The sequence below is a fragment of the Diadema setosum genome, chromosome 14 (assembly GCF_964275005.1).
Source record: "Diadema setosum chromosome 14, eeDiaSeto1, whole genome shotgun sequence".
NCBI classification, from domain to species: domain Eukaryota; kingdom Metazoa; phylum Echinodermata; class Echinoidea; order Diadematoida; family Diadematidae; genus Diadema; species Diadema setosum.
Genome location: NC_092698.1, coordinates 19,217,096 through 19,239,295, shown reverse-complemented (window position 1 = coordinate 19,239,295; position 22,200 = coordinate 19,217,096). Strand labels below are relative to the sequence as shown.

General features: G+C 41.8%; 1 protein-coding gene across 1 annotated transcript in view; it reads left to right on the top strand.

Annotated features, from left to right (window-relative positions):
• LOC140237663 (mothers against decapentaplegic homolog 6-like) overlaps positions 1-21,788 on the top strand; it is a 54,562-nt gene extending 32,774 nt beyond the window's left edge. Inside the window, exon 2 of the mRNA XM_072317589.1 lies at positions 20,797-21,788. Coding sequence (XP_072173690.1) covers positions 20,797-21,335 — 539 coding nt within the window. The 3' untranslated portion in view covers positions 21,336-21,788. The remainder of the gene's footprint in view (positions 1-20,796) is intronic.
• The last annotated feature ends 412 nt before the right edge of the window (positions 21,789-22,200 follow it).

Sequence of the window (22,200 nt, the reverse complement as noted above, 5' to 3'; positions counted from 1 at the left end):
TGGTTTGTTTAGTGAGATGTTCTAATAACATTTCCCCACAGAGTAATCTGTGAAGATACAGATCTACCAGTCCTCGGTAAACTGGGATTGTCCACTAATTTGCACAATATATTCTTAATGTAATGTTTGGGTTTTGGGGGGCATTTGCATTGTGTACAGTTTGAAGCACTATGAAAGAAAGGTGTGTGTTTGTTTGTCAAATTTGAAAAAAAAAAAAAAAAAAAGTTTTCCCAGTAGGCCTACTATGTACGTCACATGTAATGTTGGAATACAGACATACAGTTGTACATGCTTGTACGACCCCAACTCTCAGCTTTGACTCTCTTGGATATACAGTTTTGTATCAGATCAAAGTAGAATGAATTGTTTAAAGGAAGAGAAAAGGAAAATTAGAAAGTTTCACTCTCGAATCGTGCTTGCATGTCTGTGGAAAGAAGCCGTGCGTGTAGCCGAGAGTGGAAACTGTGCTGTGAATGCTGGCAGATCCAAGACAGCAGAATTTCTCGTGTTTGCTGATTCTTTGCTAGTCTCCTGCCATTGTCCTCCTATCTTTCTCTCTTCTCTCTCTCCTTGCCTGTTCCGGCGGCGGGGTAATTTATTGTTCGGGAGGAGGGGAAGACTCAGAGGCAGAGGTTTCCAAATTGAGTGGGCACCTGCTGAAGTTCTTTTAAATTCAATTTGAATTCCTCAGATGGTAGTCGCTGATTTATTTAGGAGAGGAGTGATCTTTGAAGGGTTAGCTACGAAGTATTTCATCCTCCCCTTCAATGAGGGAAAGCCTCTCGAGAGATGGAGAGAAAATAGGAAAGAAAGAGAGAGGGAGAGAGAATAGCAGTTTGGGGGGGGGGGGCGATGAACAGTGTGTGTTAGTGTGTACATGTATGCATGTTGAATGCAGGCACAAGCAGACTCGAAATTTACATGACAAAATATATAGGCATCGCACCCGGTCGAGAATGTTGCACGAAGATGTTCCCAGCCTTGTCAATAGGCGGTTTCGATGTCGTCCAGCATTGCTCTGTCGCTCTTCACGATGAACGGATGAACGCAGGCCCCTATTTACCTCCAGCAGGCATTAGATGTGTGTGTGTGTGGGTGTGTGTGTGTGTGTGTGTGTGTGTGCGCTTGTGTGTGTGTGTTCATGTGTGTTTGTGTAAATTTCACACAAGGGGAAGACCACCCGCTAGTGATGCCGCTTCCATTCCATTGAACTTCTCCGTCCGGCCGTCCTCTTGTGGAAATCGATCGATCTTGCCTCTGTTGCCTAATCCAACATGGCAATTGGGGGTATTGATCTCATCAGGGTTGTCCCCTCCCACTGCCCCTCCCCACCACCATTCGGCAGGACGTAATTATAGCACAGTTCCTGTCATCTCAATGAGATTCCCCTCAATAACTTCTCGTGAGTGCATTCTCTCAGACTCTTCCGGCCACCCTTTTGTTTATTATTCCCTTGTTTAGTTTGTTTGTTTGTTTGTTTGTTTTCGTGGCAAAAACCATTAGCGCCTTTTCCCCCAGGGGATGAGGCCTAGTGAAAAGAATTGTTGAAAATGCAATCAGTTAGCTCTCATTGGTTTCCTTGGTTATCTTCATCTTGTTTAAATTATGCTTCAACTATGGTTAGATTGTACTTCATCATCAGTTACCGGTATGTTCCTTTTTCCATGCTCATTATGTCACAGTACTGCTGAAGTATGTGTGCTAAAGTTTTGTGTGTGTGTGTCTGTGCAGAGGTTGGAAAATGCTTTTAGCATGAGTCTGGGTCATGTCATAGTACAGTATACCCAATACTTTATAACTGGATGTAGAGATTCAGGCCTACAGCCTACAGGTGGGTAGATTCTATCACTTCTCCTTTACCTTTGTTTTGGAAAATTCCCAAATGCGTGACAATGTGGCTGGTTTGGCAGAACCGCAGCAAAGGTTGTTTGGATTTTTCACTAATCCCTGAACCATCCCACATTGTTGCAAGAAACCAGTGTGTCATCCAATACTGCAGAAAGCGAGCGCATATCAATGTAATAGTTCCGATTAGACGTCCGGGGATTCTAGCAAATTATCTGGATCCCTGTAGCAAATGGATACCACTCTTTACGAAAGTTTTACGCATCAATTTTTCAGCCCTATCCTTTATTTAATACAAGGTTAAATCTTGCTGGCTTGAAATTATTTCAGGAGTTACAAGAGTAAACATGTCGTCAGTTACCGTGTGATCATTTAATGCAACTGCCGTGTTGACGTTTGCTGCTTGCTCCAAGAGTTAAAAAACCAGTGCTCTTACTCAAACTTTATGGCATGAATTGCATTGCAAAGTTGCAGTGAAGAAGATGTTTTTGGGGGAGTTTGTGTTTTTCCATAGCACAATAAAAAGAAGCATTGTTTCTAGACGTGAATCCACTCTGTATCATGCCAACGATGGGCTGTGGCTTGCAGTCAGGGCATGCCTGAGTTTGTGGCACCTGTGGTGGTTACTGTTCCATAGATCAGAGTGGAGTTCAGTGTGGAGTTCGACTACTCATGTTTGTTTGTGGGCACTGTACCACATCTCCTCATGATGTATGGTGACAGTTTCTGTAAAACAGAGTGACTCTGATAAACATCTTTGTCATGGCAGGAAAAGGAGAGAGAGAGAGAAAAAAAAAAAGAACAACAACCTCACAACTCCTTTTTGGCTTTAATAAGTTCAAGCCATTTATTGTCAAATTATTTCCCACCATTGCAACCTTCAGAACTACATTTATTCAGTCTGATGTCTTCAATGTGCCCCTTTAAAGCTTGTTCCCCCATTCCTCCTTTTCATCCCTCTGTCCTTCACTTCCCTTTCCTTTGCCTATTACCCCTCCCCTCCCTCCCCCCTTTTCATCATCTACCGGTGCATCTCTCCTGTTCACCCTACTTGTTCAGGCCTCTTTCCCCAAAGTCTCTGCCGGTGAAAGGGCTCGCCAACCCCTCTGTTGGAGCCTTTGTTCCCCCTGCAGCTTCGGGCACCAGGCTGTCCGGCGAGTGGTCATGCATGGCAAAAGGGCGACTATGGTCCAAATGAAGCCATTGCTCTGTTCTTCCCTGATTTCCCTCTTCACTCTTCCTCTCCCTCATAATCTCTCTCGGCCTTTTTCACTGGCTGTCCTTCTCTCTCTCCCCCCCCCCCTCTCTCTCTCTCTTTCTTTCAAAATTGCTTACAGCGCCTGGCATATTTTCAATCACCATCAATCATACAGTGACATCTCAATGTTGTTTGGTTTGTTTTTTCCCCCTCTTTTTTTTTTTGTTGACTTTCAAAGTAAGTCACTTTCCATTTCCCAAATCCTTATTCTGTATCAATAATGAATATTCAAAGCAAAATTGAGAATTCTATATCCAGTTATGACATTGTCATTGTATACAAGGAAGGCCTACTCGTTCAGTGCTGAGGCATTTTTATCAAGTTCCTTTGTAGACATCAACAACAAAAAAGCAGAAACAGCATATTTACAGGCGGAACATGGGATTTGTTGGTAATTTCTTAAGGTCGTTGTGACTTTAGCAATGGACAGAAAGGGACAGAACATTAAAAAAAGACATTGCTTTGAACTCATGTGCAAATATATCAAAAGTGACTGCTGCGTAAAAGTGGTGATGAAGTCAGTAGGAGCAGGGAGATGAGACCTGCTAGTAGGAACACCTAGCCGGCCCCATGGTGGGGATAGCTTGCCCCTTCAACTAAAGGTGCGTTCAAATTTCCTTAGTGTGGTAATGCAATGTGCGGCTCAAATGTAGGCCTACATGTCACATCGTACTCATAGTTAATAGTAGGATGCAGTCTGTCAAGTAAATCTGTTGATGAAAAAGTGCGTTTAACCCAGATGTCAGAGAAGTTTCTTTGCTTTTGTTTTCATTGAGGCTTTGCTTAATCCACAAATTTTAGACTACTTGGTTGAAACGTTTGATTTCTGTTATGTGCAAAGCTGGTTCACCGGAAATGACACCTTCAAAAAAATCTAACCTACATCATACTTGAAGACCTGGTAGGCCTTTGGCTACAAAAAAAAAGAAAAAAAAAGCAAAAAAAAAAAAAGCAGGGACACAGAACTGTAGTTAACTCTTTGTATTCATGAATATTGCTAATCAAGGTACAAAAAAGGAGACCCAATAATCTTTCTCTATTGATTCTAGTGTTGCACCAGTTATCTCATTCATTCCAAACTCATCCCTATGTGCTCTGCAGACCTTTTCTCTGCTCGATTTATTCAAAGAAGTAGGCCTATTGGTGGTAGTGGTAGTGGTGATGGTACGTATGTGTGTGTGTGTGGGGGGGATGAAGATGTCCTTTCCTTCGCTAATCTCTCTAAAGGACAGATAGGTTTGACGTCACGGGAGTTACTCAACAGGACAACAAAGATTTTTCCCCCTCTCCCCCTGTACACAATGAGCCGTCAGTAAACAGCGTGGCATAGCTAAAGAGATAGTCGGTCCTGGCGTCAATAATACTGGCACACAACCCCTGTGAAGATGGCAAAGAGAGAGAGAGAGAGAGATAAATAGAAAGAAAAAGAAGAAGAAGAGGTAGACGACTAGAAATAAGCTGCGTTGATTACCTTTTCAGAGGCCGTGGAAAGGGGCAAACCTTCTTCTCCTCCTCCCCCTTACATACAGGCGAAGGGATTCTTGACCACAGGGACGACTGTCACATCCATGTAGGATTGTGCTGCGATATTGTGACTTGACATTGGCCCTAAGTGAAGGGGTGTTTCTGGCATGTGTGCCACTCTGTGTACACACACACACACACACACACACACACACACACACACACACACACACAACACTTTCTGGATGTTCGGTGAAAATAAATACCAGAGTTTTAAGTTACTGCACATTGTCCAAGGTAAAAAAAAAAAAAATAGTTGGAAAGCATATCACATGACAAGAAGCAGAAATTGGTACCGGTAGTTGTATGTCTGCACATAATGAAGATAAGAATGTGTCTTCCATCTTTCCCTGTGTCTTTTCCCTTACCTTCTTCTCCCTTTTTCTATAAAGAGCCTTACTGCTGAAAACTCAATATGTGTAGCATGCACCATTAATATAAATATCGCACAGTTTTTATTTTTCTATTCAAAAGAAAGCGAGGTATAAGGTCTCGAAGTATTAAGGGTAGAAGAAATGAAAAGCGAGAAAGATGTGAGGAAAATGTTGGAGGGAGAAAAAGGGGAGGGTGGTAAGAAATCTGAAGAGAGAGCCATCTGAGACGTGACTTGACCTTTCACCCCTCTGACCTGGGCGCAGAGATAAGTGATGACTGAGAGTCTGTTCATGCCTGGTAATGCCCTGTGTTGTTGTATTTGTTTAATGTTTCCATCTCACATTTGCTAACTAATGCCTATTTCAAGAGAAACCAGGCCGAATGGTTGCTCCAGTGTGGTTGGTCGGGGGATCAGGCGGATTCCCAGACTTTGCATTTTGACTGCATGTATTATGAAGTTCCAAACTGAACATTTTGTCCAAAACCCTGTGTTTTGTTTGGACTGCTTTATCACTCGCATCATATGCCCGTGTTCAAAATCACTGCATGGTGTGTTTGTATACAGTACGTGGTGACCAGTACACATGGTGGGTGTGTGAAACTGCCACAAATGTCATACATGAGAAGTGAGAACAGTACAGCTAGGCAAGACTTTGGAGGATGGGGGATAGAAGAGAAATTTAAAAGAACACTATGTAGTTGTCATGCCAAAATTATCACTTGTGTGTGGCAATGGCTTGATCATGCTGAGTCTGGTGACTGACTGTTAAGACGAGGTTTACCTCTGCAAGATGTACTGTAGGCCTACCATGGTCAAAGTATGTTTTCGTATCTTCAGAGATAGAAATTACAATTGTACCAATTCCTTCATACATGATGACCGAAATTCGTGTTTGATTATAATTCTGTAGGTTTATAACTGAGTACATGATATGTACAAATACATTGAGTATTATACAAACAATGGCACATGGCATGCTGCACGTTCATCATGCTGACATTACAAAAGCGAAGAATGGGCCATGTTTGTTTGTATGCAACATGTGTGTTTGTGGCATGTTTAGGTGTTAGTGATTTTGCATTTTACTACTGGTATGTATTTGTATCCTCTATTTGTATGTACTGATTATTTGAAGTTCTGAAGTTCTGTTGAAAACCCATAATGAGATACAGTAAATGTGCAATCCACATGTGTTGCACTGAATATACAGTATATACCAAAATAAACTTTGCGTTAATCAACATTAACGTTTCATTAACGCAAGCGCTTTCACCTGAATCGTTAGTAACGCAAAGTAACGATCGGGAAAATTAACGTTTGTAGTAACGATGAGTAACGATGAGTAACGATGAGTAACGATCCGTATCGCAAATTAACGATGTTTCGTTAAAATTAACGATAGGTAACGCAAGAACTCACGCGAGATTTTGGTTTTGTAACGAGACCTGGTGAAAGGACGACGTAGCCCCTGCCGAGTGTAGCGATTTAGCGTAGTCTTTTCGCGAATCGAATCACGATTTCGCGCATTGTTAATTTGCGACCGGCGTCACCAAAAACGCACGCCGGGCCGCCAAAAAAGCCGGATGTTTGCCTTGAGTTTTGAAAATGAACAGCGGTAACTATCGGCTCCGTAAGCTGCTAGAATAAATGTCAGATGTTTGCCCTTAATTTTGGAAATGAATAACGGCAATATTCGACTCCGTATTATACAAAAATAAACGTCGGATGTTTGCTTATACTTTTGGAAATGAATAATGGTAAGATTCAGCTCCGTACGGTGCTGAAATTAATGTCAGATATTTGATTTTGCGTTCGGAAATGAATAAGGATGAAATACGGCTCCGGAAGATGCTGAAATAAATGTCGAATGTTTGCTTTGACGGTCGAATATAAATGATAATGATATTCAACTACGTACGATGATAGAATAAATGCCGGAAATTTACCTTTACGTTCGGAAATGAATAAGGATAAAATACGGCTCCGGAAGATGCTGAAATAAATGTCGAATGTTTTTGCTTTGACGGTCGAATATAAATGATAATGATATTCAACTACGTACGATGATAGAATAAATGCCGGAAATTTACCTTTACGTTCGGAAATGAATAAGGATAAAATACGGCTCCGGAAGATGCTGAAATAAATGTCGAATGTTTGCTTTGACGGTCGAATATAAATGATAATGATATTCAACTACGTACGATGATAGAATAAATGCCGGAAATTTACCTTTACGTTCGAAAGGAAATAACAATAATATTCAGCTCCGGAAGATGCTAAAGTAAATGTCGAATTATCCCTTTGGCGTTCGGAAATGAATAACAATAATAATCAACTTCGTACAACGATGAGATAAATGTTGGATATTTGCTTTTACTTTCGGAAGTGAATAGCAACAACATTCGGCTCCAGAAGATGCTGAAATAATTGTCAGATAATTGTTTTTACGCTCGGAAGTGAATAACAGTAATATTTTGCTCCATACGATGCTAAATAACTGTCGGATGTTTGCTTTTATGTTCGAAAGTAAATAGCAATAACGATCAGCTCCGGAAGATGCTAAAATAAATGTTGAATGTTTGCTTTGGCGTTCGGAAATGAATAACAATAGTATTCAACTCAGTACGATGATGAAATAATTGCTGGATGTTCGCTTTTACGTTCGAAAGTAAATGGCAATAACATTCAGCTCCGGAAGATACTAAAATGTATGTCGAATGATCCCTTTGACGTTCGGAAATGAATAACAATGATATTCAGCTCCGTATACTAATACGACGATGAAATGCCGAATGTTCGCTTTTACGTTCGAAAGTAAATAGTGCTCAATAACATTCGGCTTCGGAAGATGCCAAAATAAATGTCAGATGATTGCTTGAACGTTCGGAAGTGAAAAGCAGTATCGACATTCTGCTCCATAATTAAGATGCTAAAAAAAATATCAGACATTTGCTATTTAACATTTCGAAATGAATAACAATAACATTCAGTTGCGTTTGATGTTAAAGTAAATGTCGGATGTCTGCCTTGACGTTTGAATGTGAAAAACAGTATAACATTCGGCTCCGTGCGATGCTGAAATATGTCAGATGATTCATTTCACTTTCGAAAGTGGACAGCAGTGACATTCGGCTCCTTCGATCATAAAATGAATGTCGGGTGTTTGCTTTTGAATTTGGAGATGAATAACGGTAATATTCAGCTCCGTACGATGCTAAAATAAGTAACAGATTGTTGTTTGTACGTTTGGAAATGATTAACGGTATCAATCGGCTCATAGATGATAAAATAAAGAGCGGATGTTTGCTTTCACGTCCGGAAGGTGTTAAAATACTTGTAAATGTTGGATGATTGCTTGAATTTCCATCAGAAATAAATAACGGTAACTTTTCCCTCTTTACGATGCTAAAACAAATGTCGGATGTTTACAATGTCTGCAAATGCTCCCACTTTCTCATTTCACTCACTTCAGTAATACTTGATATTTATTTTTCTATGTTTAGGACCGGTAGTTTTGCTTGTTTGTTTTTCTTTTCGGGCCACCACAAAATAAAAATCAATCATTTTGGCGGCCCGATCGGGCCACCGAAAAAAAAGTTAGTGTGGAGCCCTGGCCTTTTGTGGATAAAGTGTCTTGCTGAAAGGCAAATATCGCGGGCTTCGAGGGGATTGAAACCGCGAACCCGTACCATTAAATTGATTCTGATTTTACTTGTATTTGACGGTCAACTTCAGATAGTTTTTTTTTTTTTTTTTCGATACAGCTGGGGCTCCATGCGCATTTATTTACAACAACAGTATAACTTGTAATCGGAAGACGAGCAGAAAGAATGTCAGCACCAGGAGTAATCGCATCGGGCCGAAAGGGGAAAAGGAAAAGTAATATATCCTGAATCTACCTCCCACATCGACAAGAAGACAAATGAAAAAAAAAAAGAAAGAAAAGAAAATGAATTGACCCACATGACGCATAATTTTGGAAAATCTGCGGGATATTCGTTATTTCATTTTGCTTTGTTCAAACTATACACCAGTATAGCTTTTCGAGTGTGATCTTAATGCGAATGAATGTTCTATGGACTTTAAGTTTATAATGCGAAAGAGGGTAACTAAACAACAATTAATGAAATTGATAACGCCAAACAATAGGAAATTTTAGAGTGCAAGAAAAATAAGACGTCCCGGAAGTACGCCAGACATCATAATTGCTTTTTTTGTTCCTTTCTAGCTCCACAGCATCACCTAGGAAAATCGATTTGACCAAGAACAAAAGCGCGTCCCTCTTTTCTTCCTGGACAATTACCCCGGACCCTTCCCCTGGCCCTAATCCTAACCATAACCCAAACTCCTCACCCTAAACCTAACCCTAATCTTTACTCTAACCTTACCATTAACCAGTATTCGGGGGAGGGGGGGGGGGGGTAATTGCCCTCTGGGGTTAATTGCCCGGATTAGGTTGCAACACAACAACAAAAACCTCTTCCCTAGCCCTACACCTTCCCGATCTCCGTGTGTTGTCAGGTGAAACGACATGTTCAAATACAAGAATAAAACAACAGTAGGTATTGATTGAAACTCGACACCCATTCATGCCAGCCAGGCCAGGCTGAAATGTAACTTCAAAGCACATTCCGACAGCTGGCTGGCAAAACCACATGGCAAAGGAATTTGCGCGCGCGTGTGGATTGCTCAATAAAATTGGAGGGCCTGGGAGCGGGAAAACAAGGGTGATTACTGAGTAGTCTGAGTTATCAAAAGCAGACCTTTCGAACAATTGCAAACGTCATGATACTATTTTGTCTTCCTTTTGGACTGAAGAAAAAATCACAAAGACGAGTTGAGTACACGTTGTATCACAATTTTTTACATAGCCATGCAAAACGATTACTACACTCAAGTCTTGACAAGAAGAATCAATATTCCAAGACAAATACAAAGCAGCCTCGGGTACTGACGGTGACAAGAAACGCCACGCATTCACGATGCACGTTGGGGAGCAACAGAGAGGTGGGAAGAGACTCTTCCCGCCTCCCTGGGAGCAACATGGAGTTGGCAGGGAGGGGTGATCCTGGAGTTTGTGAGAACTTCCCGATACTCCGTGACAACAGGGAGGTGGAAGAGAGACACTCCACCTCCCTGGTGACAACACGATTGTGACGATCTCAAAGCATGGACCCTACCACGCCCAGCAAATCTGCGTGCTATTTCTCAAAATTTGAAGGAACTTTGTCTCTGATCTGTTGAGTTGTTTTTGCTGAATATCAGGAGCTTTTCATGCCTGACGTTCAAATGGATGGTTGCCAAAAATTTCATAATCTATAAATCTGTCAGTAATTTATTTTAGGCTGTTGATGCTGCCGTAAAAACATTAGAAATTTCATAGGAACTAGTCAGGATAAAGACAAAAAAAAAAAAAATCTCCGCACAAAACAAATGCAAGTATTTTTTATTGTCATTGCTAGTCAAATTTGTGTTATACAGATATGATTAAAGCAATAGGTATAGTATTAACTATTGTATTACAAGTAGTAACACTTTCATGGTAAGTTTGACGTTTTAAACGGCTATATTAAGTTAACAAAAATCGCAGGAGATTTTTTTTTTTTAAAGGAGTGCAACCATTTCTAAACGTGAAGGCATGTTTCATGAAAGGGGAAAAAAGAATCAACGTTTGTAATCCTGGGTCTTCGACTTGAGCTATCTTTAATTAAACATTCCTTCTCTGTTCATCTCCAAGACCCCAGACTGTTCATGACCTCCGAGAATGCGCCAGTACGCGCGGTTTCTTCTGTTGATTGGTCTCTCTCTCTCTCCACCCCTCCCCATTCCCCACTCTGGCACCTTGGCATCGTGGGATTTTTCATGTTTCTGGGTAAACTTTCATGTGAAGCGTGCTTATCAAGTCACCACTTGAAATTTGACTCACCTGCTGGCAGTGTAATAATGCGAGCAGAAAGTGGTAGACATGTTCTTCTGCTGCAGCTACTTTTACTGCCGAAATACTCGGCTTTGTCACCACACACTACCACCAGTTATTCGGCGAGACACACGTTGTGACTTTGTGTATTGGAATATAAATGGACTTTTGCACCTTCCTGAATTGAGTAAGTGTCTGACAGTTGTTGAAATCGTGACATCGCTAACGTTAGACAGTCGGCGTTAGTTTTAGGCTTGCGTATGCGTGATTTCATGGGTTCAATGTTCGATGGAATATGCTGGCTGTGGGGAAAAATGTGGCTTCGAAATTTTTGCTTGCCCGATTCCATTGACTGCGCCCATGAGTACAAATTTGACGACCATGACAACACGACATTGCCAGGGGAGTTCTGCTCAACTACAAAATCTTTTCGGCATTTGATATCGCTATTTAAATGCCTTCCGCCGGCAGGAATTGTCCGTAGTAAATATTACGAACGACAGTTACTTAACCGAGGCATCTCCGAGTCTCGCAATTTCCGAGATTTCTTGCCAGTCCACATGACAAGTCCGCTAACGCAAGATCTAAAAATTAACGCACAGTAACGATCTGTAACGCACAGTAACGATCTGTAACGATCTGTAACGATCATTCACGCACGGTGATCGTTAATTTTGTAACGCAGAAAGATTAACGCAGTAACGATCGGCGCTTGCGTTACACGTAAATTTAACGCAAAGTTTCTTTTGGTATATACTGTATGCAATCACTCATAAAAAGGTTCTTGACAGGGTGTGAAGTTGCATCAGTCCCCATGTCTTCTCTGGTCGTCTTTTTCACAGGCATGGAAGACACTTTCCTCACCTCCGTTATTTGTCTTGAGAGACAGGGAGCCCTTCAATTTGGAGATTTCTATATTTCAAATGTGTTGCGTGTGGCCTAATATTCTGTGTACAATGAGTGCCCGTCCACATTGTGTTATCTAGTATTCGTACGGAATATTTATGTTATTTTTATTTTTTCCCACCCCTGAGTAGTCATTGCGGAGCTCTGCGCTGCAGTGCAGACCTGTGGCATAGCAAAGCACCCATGTATTCAGCATGCTGGGTTTTTATTATTGGCTCTTCCATTTACACCTGTTGCCGTAGCGATGGGCTTCTTGCGGTGAATGACACACCTGATGGGGAGAGTCAGCGACCGACCTTTTCCACTCTCTCCCTTTTTTTTCGAGTTCTCCCAGCAGCCAGTAATTTTGTGATGATTTTTTGTTTTCTCCTTTTTCTTTTCTTTTCTTTCCCCACTCTTTCAAGATTTTCTATTCAGGGTGACGAGAAATGGAGCCAGTTGGTAGTACATTCCAGCAAGTTAAAGTTCTTGGTGTCATTGACATTGGAAAAGGTTGTGGCCCAGCGCCTTTTTATGGGAGCTTTAAATGATGTTAACCACAGTGTCGTTGACCTTTTGTTCATTTTTTTTTCCTGCAATAGCAAAAATATCATCTCTCTGTAGGGTCCTATGTCTTTTCCAGGTACACTGCAAGGCAAGGCAAGTGTGATAGAAGTATTATTTTGGTAACTGGCCATCCTTCTGATGCTGTTTCTTGCTTCTACCTTTTTGGTTCAATTGAATGCAGTTTTCAACCAGGCTGATGCCCCCCCCCCCCCCACACACTCACACACACACGCACACATGTAATATTTGCCCTTCATACAAAAACCCTTGAGAGGAGGTACTACACTTTGATACAATGTGGGTAGCAAGCCTGTCCGGATGATCATGTCACTTGAAGTCACTTCAGTCTTGATATTATGCAGGGATTTTTTTTTGTGTGTGTTAATTTGTAAGGGGACACTGTTTGAATAAACTTGTAATGGTTGGGCAGTTTTAAAGTGGAATGTAATTTGGACTGTGCATGAGGCCAAAGTTTGCAGAGCTCATGTGGGATGTACAGTAGTATACAGTATGTACTTGAGTTTGTGGGGGAAATAGTTGCTGTTCAGATCTCCAAGATGTAATTAGTATCATGTGGCACAGATATTCATTGCTTGAGTGTGCTGTAAAGTAATTGCAGGTACATGATCATTTTACGTTTGTCCAAGTGCAACCCTGAACCTGTGGCGTCTGTCGGTGACAGATGACTGAAAATTTGCGGGTAGTGTTGAATATTAGGGGATGGCCTATGAAGTTGGACAAGGACAGAGGTACAAATACGTTTCTGAAGTTTGTCTGGAATTTGGTTTATAGACGGATGCTGTCATTTTAGCGGTAAAGTTTATATTCAATAACATTTTCTTTGCAATAGTATTAAGATTGATTCACATATTCAGGGCAATATGTTCCCTGTCCATAAACTTGGGTGTCCTCTTGGAATGCCAGAATTACTTTAGTTTGTATTGAATGCTGAACTGCTGTTGAGACAGACACCGTAGTATAAATGTTCTGTAGGTATGATGCTGGTACATATGTTTAGGCTGACCGTTGTCAAGCGATATCGGCAAGGGATCTATTCCAGTTGTAAACAAGGTTTTAGTGGTCTCAACGTATCTTTCTAGGAAAAATACACAATGTGTATACAATGTAATGGACAAAGATTGCCAGAATAGTGGATTCCCCTCCCCTCCCCCCCCCCCCCCCAAACCAATTTGATGTTCTTATTGTTCTCATGTTGTGCTAGGATTCAAATGACAACCATGTACTCTTCAAATTGAAAAAAAAATCAGGGTAGTATTAACTTGCACATCAAACTGCTTTGGAAAACCATGGAACCATATAATGGCATTGGCCTATGCCTAATAGGCAAAAAGTTTGTTGCCAAACAAGATGATAATGTTGATGTAATGTTCTATGAATAAGTTGACTACATACTGTATGCTCACAGGAATGATAATCATGTTTACAAATAACACTAACCCTAGCACCACCACCACTGCTCCGTTTCTGGACATGTTCTTCACCCTTCTCATGTTCATGACCCAGGGTAGCCTATACCCCTACATCCTATTGTAACAGCCCCCCCCCCCCCCATCTTATTTGGGATCTAGAAGAGTTGCTCTTCAAATCTTCTTAGTATGACATGCTAGCTCCCAACCCTTTACCTGACTATATTCAACATTATACTCAGTGACACTTGGGTAGGCCTTCTGAAAAGGCATTTAATAGGAGGGTAGAGAATAGACTCATTATTATAGGGGGCAGGCCTGGCTGAACTTTCTTGTCTCTTCTTCGTCCATTATGCACTAATGACCAGGGAACAATAGGCCGGGTCCTGGAGTGTTGACAGAACATACCTTATTGTGAGTGCACTGCAAAACCTAACAGGGCTCTTTGTGAGGGTTTCAGTGCATGGGCATTTCAGGGCTTTTCAGCTTTCATTTAAGGATGCCCCCCCCCCCTTTCACTCCTCAGAACCCCACCCCACCTCCTATTTAGGTCTCTCAAGATGGACAGACAACATACTAATATAGGCCTCTTCTGTGCTACCCACATTTCTGGAGTACACACTCCCCTCTTCCCTTTTAGTAAATAGTCTGATTGTATGGAGCAAGGATGTATGCGTGCATGCATGCATGCATGAACCAGGCTGCTGCAGCAGACTTGCTGCAGAAGCCATACACACAGTGCTGGAGTGTAGGAAAGCACTGAAATCAAAGAGATGTCCTCCGCTGTCTTCACAGAATGCAGCCACTGTGGGATTCGGCTAAATTTTATGCACTGTAGCTGTACATGTACATGTTTTTGAGGCATAGTGTGTATAATAATACACAGTGTACATATGTACATGTACTGATGTACTAGGAATGTTTTGACCAAGGAATATTGCTACATATCATTGCCGAGTGTAATTTTTTTGAGGAGGAAAGATGTAGCTGACACACCAGATCCATTTCAAGAAATGCATGAAATGATTTATATGGAACTTCTTTGTAGCATGTGTACCCCATTGTTCAGTCATAAACCTGATTTTGCAGGACATAGGCAACACTGTCCCTCAGCTATTTGTCTGTGTACATGTATGTCCAGTTTCGTTAGTGTACAATGTATTTTTCAAATTGTATGTGTGCTTATCTGCCTCTACACAGTATTTTTTTTTTTAATTCTGTGTGTGTGTGTGTGTGTGTGTTTCTCTCTTTCTATTTCCCTGCCCGCTTTTTCTATGCCACAAGTTTTTTCCCTCCTATTTTTGTGACTGTTTCCTTCTTATACATGTACATGTCAATTGCCTATGGATTGGGGGGGGGGGGGGCGGTTGGGTGTAGACGACATGGATTTATAAAAGGCATCAGTTGGAGTGGAGCCCAACCATCCTTGGCTGGTCAGACGCGCTGGAGCCAGTGTGCGATCTCTGGTGGTAGCAGGGGTCAGGCACACAGCAAGCTAGCGGACCGTGAGGAGCTTGCAAGTGGCCTACAGTGTGTGAGTGTGTGTGTGTGTGTGTGTGTGTGTGTGTGTGTGTGTGAGTGAGGGGGGGGGGGTGGGAAGAAAGAGAGGGAGAGAAAAGGAGAGAGAGAGATACAGTATACACGAGGGGAAGAAACGCATTCAACGGGAAAAGAATGAAAGACTGCAGAATAGTGGTGTAATTTTGAAGGGACCACAGTAGGATTTGCAGCGAAAGCTTGTAGAGTCATATGTGATGTGCACAGTGCTTTCATAATGGCTCTACTACAAGCATGCTATCATTGTTAAATTTCTATCATATAAAAAGAGTATTCTTTCCCTCTTTTTTTTTCTCTCTCTCTCGCTAATTCTGTATAGATCGCTGTGTTCTTGGCAGAGGGATGTAGTTTGTGTGTAAAGGTATTAGCTCAAATATTTGCTAATAAATTTAGAGGAAAGAAGATGTTCGTGTAAGATAATATAATGTAATGTAACTAATGGACTGTTTGTTACACACGACTGGGCTTCAAGAAAATATTATTGCTGAACTCCATGTAGCATTTATTGCCAGTCTATTAGATTCGATTTTACCATTTGTATTTGTGTGTTTGTTTGCTGCTTTGTTCTACTACGCCAAGCAACATCTGTGCTGCCCGAGGGGTCCTTGAACGTACATTTCAGGCCTATGAGTCCTATTGATCGGGGCGCAAGGCAAAGAGCGCGATATAATCATGTTTTCACGGGAGCAAGACTGCAAACCCAACAAAACGACTGCATTGTTTTCTGCCCTCAATTGAGATCACAGTTGTTGCTAAAATTCCTGCTTCTGTATCAGTTTCGTGCCAGACTCTCATCATTGGCAAGTGATTGTGGACGTGTGTATGTATGTGTGTGTCTGTGTGTCTGTGTGTGAGGGAGGGTTTATGTGTGAAGTTTTTATTGTACAAGTAAGTAGGGCCTACCAGTTCCATGTATCTGATTCACTCCCTTATTTGTCATACCTTTTGATCTCCTCAGTGGTTTGGGAATGCACCAGTATTGCCATGGTGCTCAAACGGGCAACAACTTGTCTCCTGGTTGGTGCTATTCTTTCTTGCCTCCTACCTTCTCATCTTTTAAATACAATAATGTAGCTCATTTGGAGAGAGAGAAGAAAATGGTCAACGATTCATTCATTCTAACAGGCATACAGTTGCACTCCCTCCTCCTCCTCCCCTGTCCCCTTCCTCCCCCTCCCCCCTTTACCCCCTCCCCCTCCCCCTTCCCCTCCCCATGGATGGCTACACTGCATCTCATAGTGGATCACTAGGCAGCTGCCCATTATTAATCATGTGGGTTTGACCCAGACTAGAAGTCGTCAGTGGGCCCACTGTGGTACAACAACCATTGCGTCTGATGTCAAGTCCGACCTGCTTATATTAGTCTTTTAGGCACAGACCTCTTGACAAAAGGTGTGATGGTGTGTGTTAATTGTTTGGGGTGGGGTGATTCTGATATTTGGGTACAGACTTGCAAATCATCTGAACTTGTACTGTTTGTCAGTATTTTCATGCTTCAGTTTTAATTTCCAGTAAATTTGGTTCCATGTTCTGTAGGCCTGGTGACCATGCATGATATCTAATAAGATTTTTTTTTTTTTTTTTTGTATGTGACTGGAGTAGGGTTTTTTTTCCTCTTTTTATGTGAGAGGGAAATAAGACAGATAATTTTCTTACTTTGATTGATTTTTAAAGGTATCATCACTCTCTCACTAAAATTGTGACTGGATGATAAGGCCTTATATTTTGATGCCGATGCTATTACAAATTGTAATTGTAAGATAAATCTGACATTCTCTTTGTGTTCGCAAAAAAAAAAAAAAATGACATAATTGGTGAATATGTAACATGTGGTCTCATGCTGAATTGTAACTCTGTGGATAACCAAAAAAAAAAAAAAAAAAAAAAAAAGAATCTGTGCTGCAATGGAAATGAAGCACTCATAGGTGCTGTTGGAGTTGTTGATGGTGAGATCTACCCAAGGGCAAGATAGGAGAGTGGTGAGCGACGCCAAAGAGACCGGGGGACAGAGTGATAAGAATCAAAGCATAACTCGCCTCTCACATGACTGCCCAAGTTATTGCCGACATGCCGCGTTCCTGTCCTGGTCAGTTGAACTTGTGTACTTTCCACATATCTCGCTGGACAGATGAACCTGAATGAGCAAGCCCTCCTGAATGAATCAGCAGATGGTTCATAGATAAGATGATAATTATTACAACAGTGAAAAAAGAAAACATGTCTGTGCTCATGGTGACCTTAGAATAATGGCTGCCAGAATGTTGTAGCCGCGGTCGACATCCAGAGATATGGCACTCTTAGGCCCTATTGATGTGATAGTGTATTATTTGAAATGATGCGTATGGGTGCACAATCATTTTCTACTTCCATCATGTAGGCCCCATGTGATGCAAGCATCTTGCCTTACAACACACCTTGGCAGGGTGGTCTGGTCAGTGGCACCCATAGTATTTGTGTAGGGTCCTTATTGATATTGCTTGGTTTCACCACAGCGAGGTCCATTCATAAAAACTGAAGTTGCTGCAATGCAAGCAACATGTCTTGGTGTGGTGCAGTTACCCGCCATCACATCCACCACACTTCTCCCTCTCCTTCTCACCACTCCCCCCCCCCCCCCCCCCAACACTTCTTGACAGTCCCTTGATAAAAGCTGAAAAAGAGAAACAAAAACCTGACATGCCCAGATGAATGTAATGGAGCAAAAGAAAAAAAAAAGAAAATGGGACATTGCTTACAAGTGACCTGTCAAGTTCTACTTTCCATTCCAGACCCAGACTGACAGCATTTTTTTTTGAAATATGTTCAACAGTTGCTCCTCTCCATCACGGCTGGAGCACACAGAGATTTGTTTTATGGCACCACAACATCATTTTTTTTTTTTTTGTAACAGGATAAAAGAGGAGGACGAGGAGGGTAGAGGAGGAGGAGGAGGAGGAGAAGAGAGATGAAAGACAGAAAGGGCAAAAAAAGAGACATGCCAATTCGCTCCTTTTTGACATCCTGTGAACTGAAATCACATTATTTCATTGTCACCATTATGGCGAGTTTAGGTCTGGCATACTTTTTCAGAGCTGACATCATTCTGTGACCCATAAAACGGAAAAGAAGGCAACAACTGAACTCAGTCAATACCCAACTGCATGGGACGTTGTCTGGTTAGGGGTTGTTGCATCACGGCATTGTAGTTTACAGTTCCCTGCTGTGACGACATAATGCATACACCATAGAGTACAGGAGATGTACAATGGGTTTAATGGTCAATAAAGGGTGTACACATGCAACATCTGATGATTGAGAAAATTTACCCATGCACTTGTGAGAAACTGCTTTGGCCTTGCCCCCGGTGGAAGATGAACAACAAACACGAGACAGTCACACACTGAGTGATTCCCACCACAGATGGGGAGTTTGAATGTGACATTAGGAGTTTGGTTTCTGCTGTTCTGGTGGCCGTGTTGTCCTCCAACCCTACTAAACCACATACCCCATGGCTCAACCCCACTCCCCCATTTCCCCAATATAGGAATTTTCCAGGTCATACCAGAGGAAAGGGGGGGGGGGGGGGAGGGGGGACGGGGAGGTGGAGGGCAGTCACTGCAACACATGACATGCTTGTATTTAGAACAAGATGGATTGTCAATGTTAACATATTTTGACCTGTTTTCCTCCCCTACCAGCATCAAGGCAGGGGGTTGGAGCTAGATGAAGGACCCAGAGAAATTTTGATTATGATAGACAGGCTTCAAATTAGACATGTAAAGGAAAAAGAAGAAAAAAAAAAAAGAATGGAAGTGAGGTTGCTGATTGTTCTAAATGTAGCAATGTTCAGTACAAGACAGGTGAATTTCACATATGCCAGACATGCTTAATGCATAATTGGCTCATTTTCAGAACCTCAAGAGTAGTTGTGAAAACCATCAGACATGCCTTGATACTCGAGCATCCCTCGGAAGAACAGTATGTGCACGTCAGAATGTAACAATGCCATCAGGACAGGCAAAATTGTTGCTGTAAGGACAAGGTGCGTTGCTCTCTGCCAGTGGGCAACTGCTGGCCACCTGTTCCTTTCTCTGCCAAGTGTTCCCAGAGCAGTTTTGACCACTTACTTTTTTTTTTTTGGTTGTTGTTGTTGCATTCCATGTTCGATATTACAGAAGCCCCACTAGGTGTATAGTCTGGGATACTGGCTCAGCAGGGCCCGCTCCGTTGATTCAAAACACGTGTTGGCTCCTCTTTGCCATCCACAGTGGTCACATGGCCAGTAATGAGGGGAGATTGAGAAGAAATTATTAAACCAGAGGAGGGAGGAGCTGCCGTGGAAAAGTATGAAAATGTGGTAGCATGGAGACTCTTTTATTATGTCACGTTTTGTTGTTCATGTGGTCTTTGGTCGCCTCTGATTGACAGTTTCTCGGCTGAGTGCCAAGCAGATAGGCTCTCAGCTTGTGTCTGACGTGTAGCGTGCATTTTATGTGTTGTGCGATTGACCTTTTTGGGCAGGACTCTTGATTGCCAACTCTTTTGAATGTGATCTGAAGGCGAACCTCAATGCAAGCAAAACCACCACTGTGACTGCGTGATTTGAGCAGTCTCCCAGCTCTCTTGTCAAAGGCAAAGTCAGTGTCGTTGACCTTGATGCATGTAAACTGGCATAGAAACAAACCCCCAAAATCAAATGCACACTCAAAAAAAAAAAAAAAAGTTTGGCAGAATAGGAAAGGAAAAAGGAGTTCCGACTCCAATTATGGCCTCCAATCTGCAGAGCAATTCATTCCTGACTTGATACGTTTCCTGCTTGGCTTGACATAGGTTGTTCCTCTTCATTGTAGCCTCCTGAACTTCGCCATTTCCTGCTGCTTCACACAGTAATGAGCTGGCTGGTCATTGCCCTTGTTCTCTTGTGATGGGCCTTCTTAGTACACTTCAAAATTAAATGGAAAAGAAAAGGAAAGAGAATGTTAGAACAATGCACCCATAATACTTGATATCTCTGACTTTTATTTCCTCCTTATTGTTTTAAAGGACAGAAATGTGATTTTTTTTTCCTACCTCAAACCTATTTTTAGCAGCTACACAGTGGTATTTCATGAATTGATTGCTAGGCAGTACCTGAAGCACACACCTGGTTCAAATTAAGATTTCATGTATATGTTATTATGTTGACAAAAGGATTACTTCTAACAGTGTGTATAATGTATTTCAAATTTGTACCACATTATTACACATACATGTATCATTGCTGTGATTTCAACCACTGTAATGTGATTGTCTCAGCTGATAAAGTTGCATGGCTAGGATATTGTGTTGATTTTGTGGGCACATTGTACTCTGTAAATTAGAAAATTTGTAGGCATCTGGGCTGCCTGGTAATATGTGAAAATGAAGACTTGGTGTACTAATGACGTGGCCACCCACTCTTTGTTCTTCGTTTCTGCAGGTGTGGATGCAAACGACGGCGGCCGGAGACACTGGTGTCATGTGGCCTATTGGGAGGAGAGGACTCGTGTTGGTCCCATGTACTCTGTATTCACTGACTCTGTAAATATTTTCTATGACCTACCTCATGGGGACGGACTGTGCCTGCGGCTGCTTGGCAGAGAGGGCCGGCCCGAACCCCCCACCCAGCCCAAGATCGGCTACGGGCTCACGATGAGCCGCGAGGACGACGGGGTCTGGATCTACAACCGGAGTGACTATGCCTTATTCGTGAACTCGCCCGCTCTGGACCTGCCGCACTCCCGCACCTACACGGTGCACAAGCTCGCCCCGGGCTTCTCCATCATGATCTACGACCACGCCAAGTCCAAGATGTTAGAGCTGTTGCAGCGGAAGTCGGAGCCGCCCGACGGTCCTGTGAACTTGAACTCAATACGAATCAGCTTCATCAAAGGGTGGGGTCCGCACTACTCGCGCCCATTCATTACATCATGTCCCTGCTGGATTGAACTCATCATGACAGCACCGTCGCCACGGTGATGACGATGACGACGCAGTATATTACTTTTAGATCTAATATAATATTTTATATTATATATATTATATATTATAATACCTGTACATATGGACTCGTTTTTACGATTGTAATTTATGGTGCCATGCATTAGTTCATTCAATTTATTGTATACTCTCTCCAACACCTTCCCCTCCATTTCTTTTCTTTCAAGTTCGATAATGAGTATCTGCTTTTCACTCTCCCATGTTTTGTTTCTTTTTTCCCCCCAGATACACTTTCTTTCATTCAGCATATACCTCTGTTTGATTCGAGACATGTTCCCATTCTGAATACATGTTTGTAACACGTTTCAGTGTTGTCCATGTACAGACAAAGTTACTGTTTTATACCTGAAAAAAAAACTATGACAAATGACAAAAGAGATTAAAAAAAAAGATATGGTATTGAATTAATAAACTCATTAATACGCACCATGAATGAAATCCATTTTCTACAAAATGTTTTCCTTTTGCATGGCTGATTGTCAATGATCACTACCTGAGAGTTGATGTGTGAGATGTTGAAGCAGGGAGGTGGAAACTTCCACCTCCCTGGTTGGAGTATGGATGTTGAAAGATTCTTTATATGATCTGTAAGCCTTGTGATAAAACCTTTTCAGTTCACACATCACATTAAATTTCCACATCAAACTTCTTAATGAGAAATTTGCATAATTTACATGCTCGTGTAAAATCATAACTCAAAACACCTGGAAGTTTGCCTAAGAAATTTGATATTGTATTTATCTTCTAGAGCTCATTTTTGTTGAGAGGCTTTGTTTACTTCAGGTATCTGTAAAGAACATGAAATAATTGCAAATGTCTTGAGTAAGGTGCGGTATGTAACTCA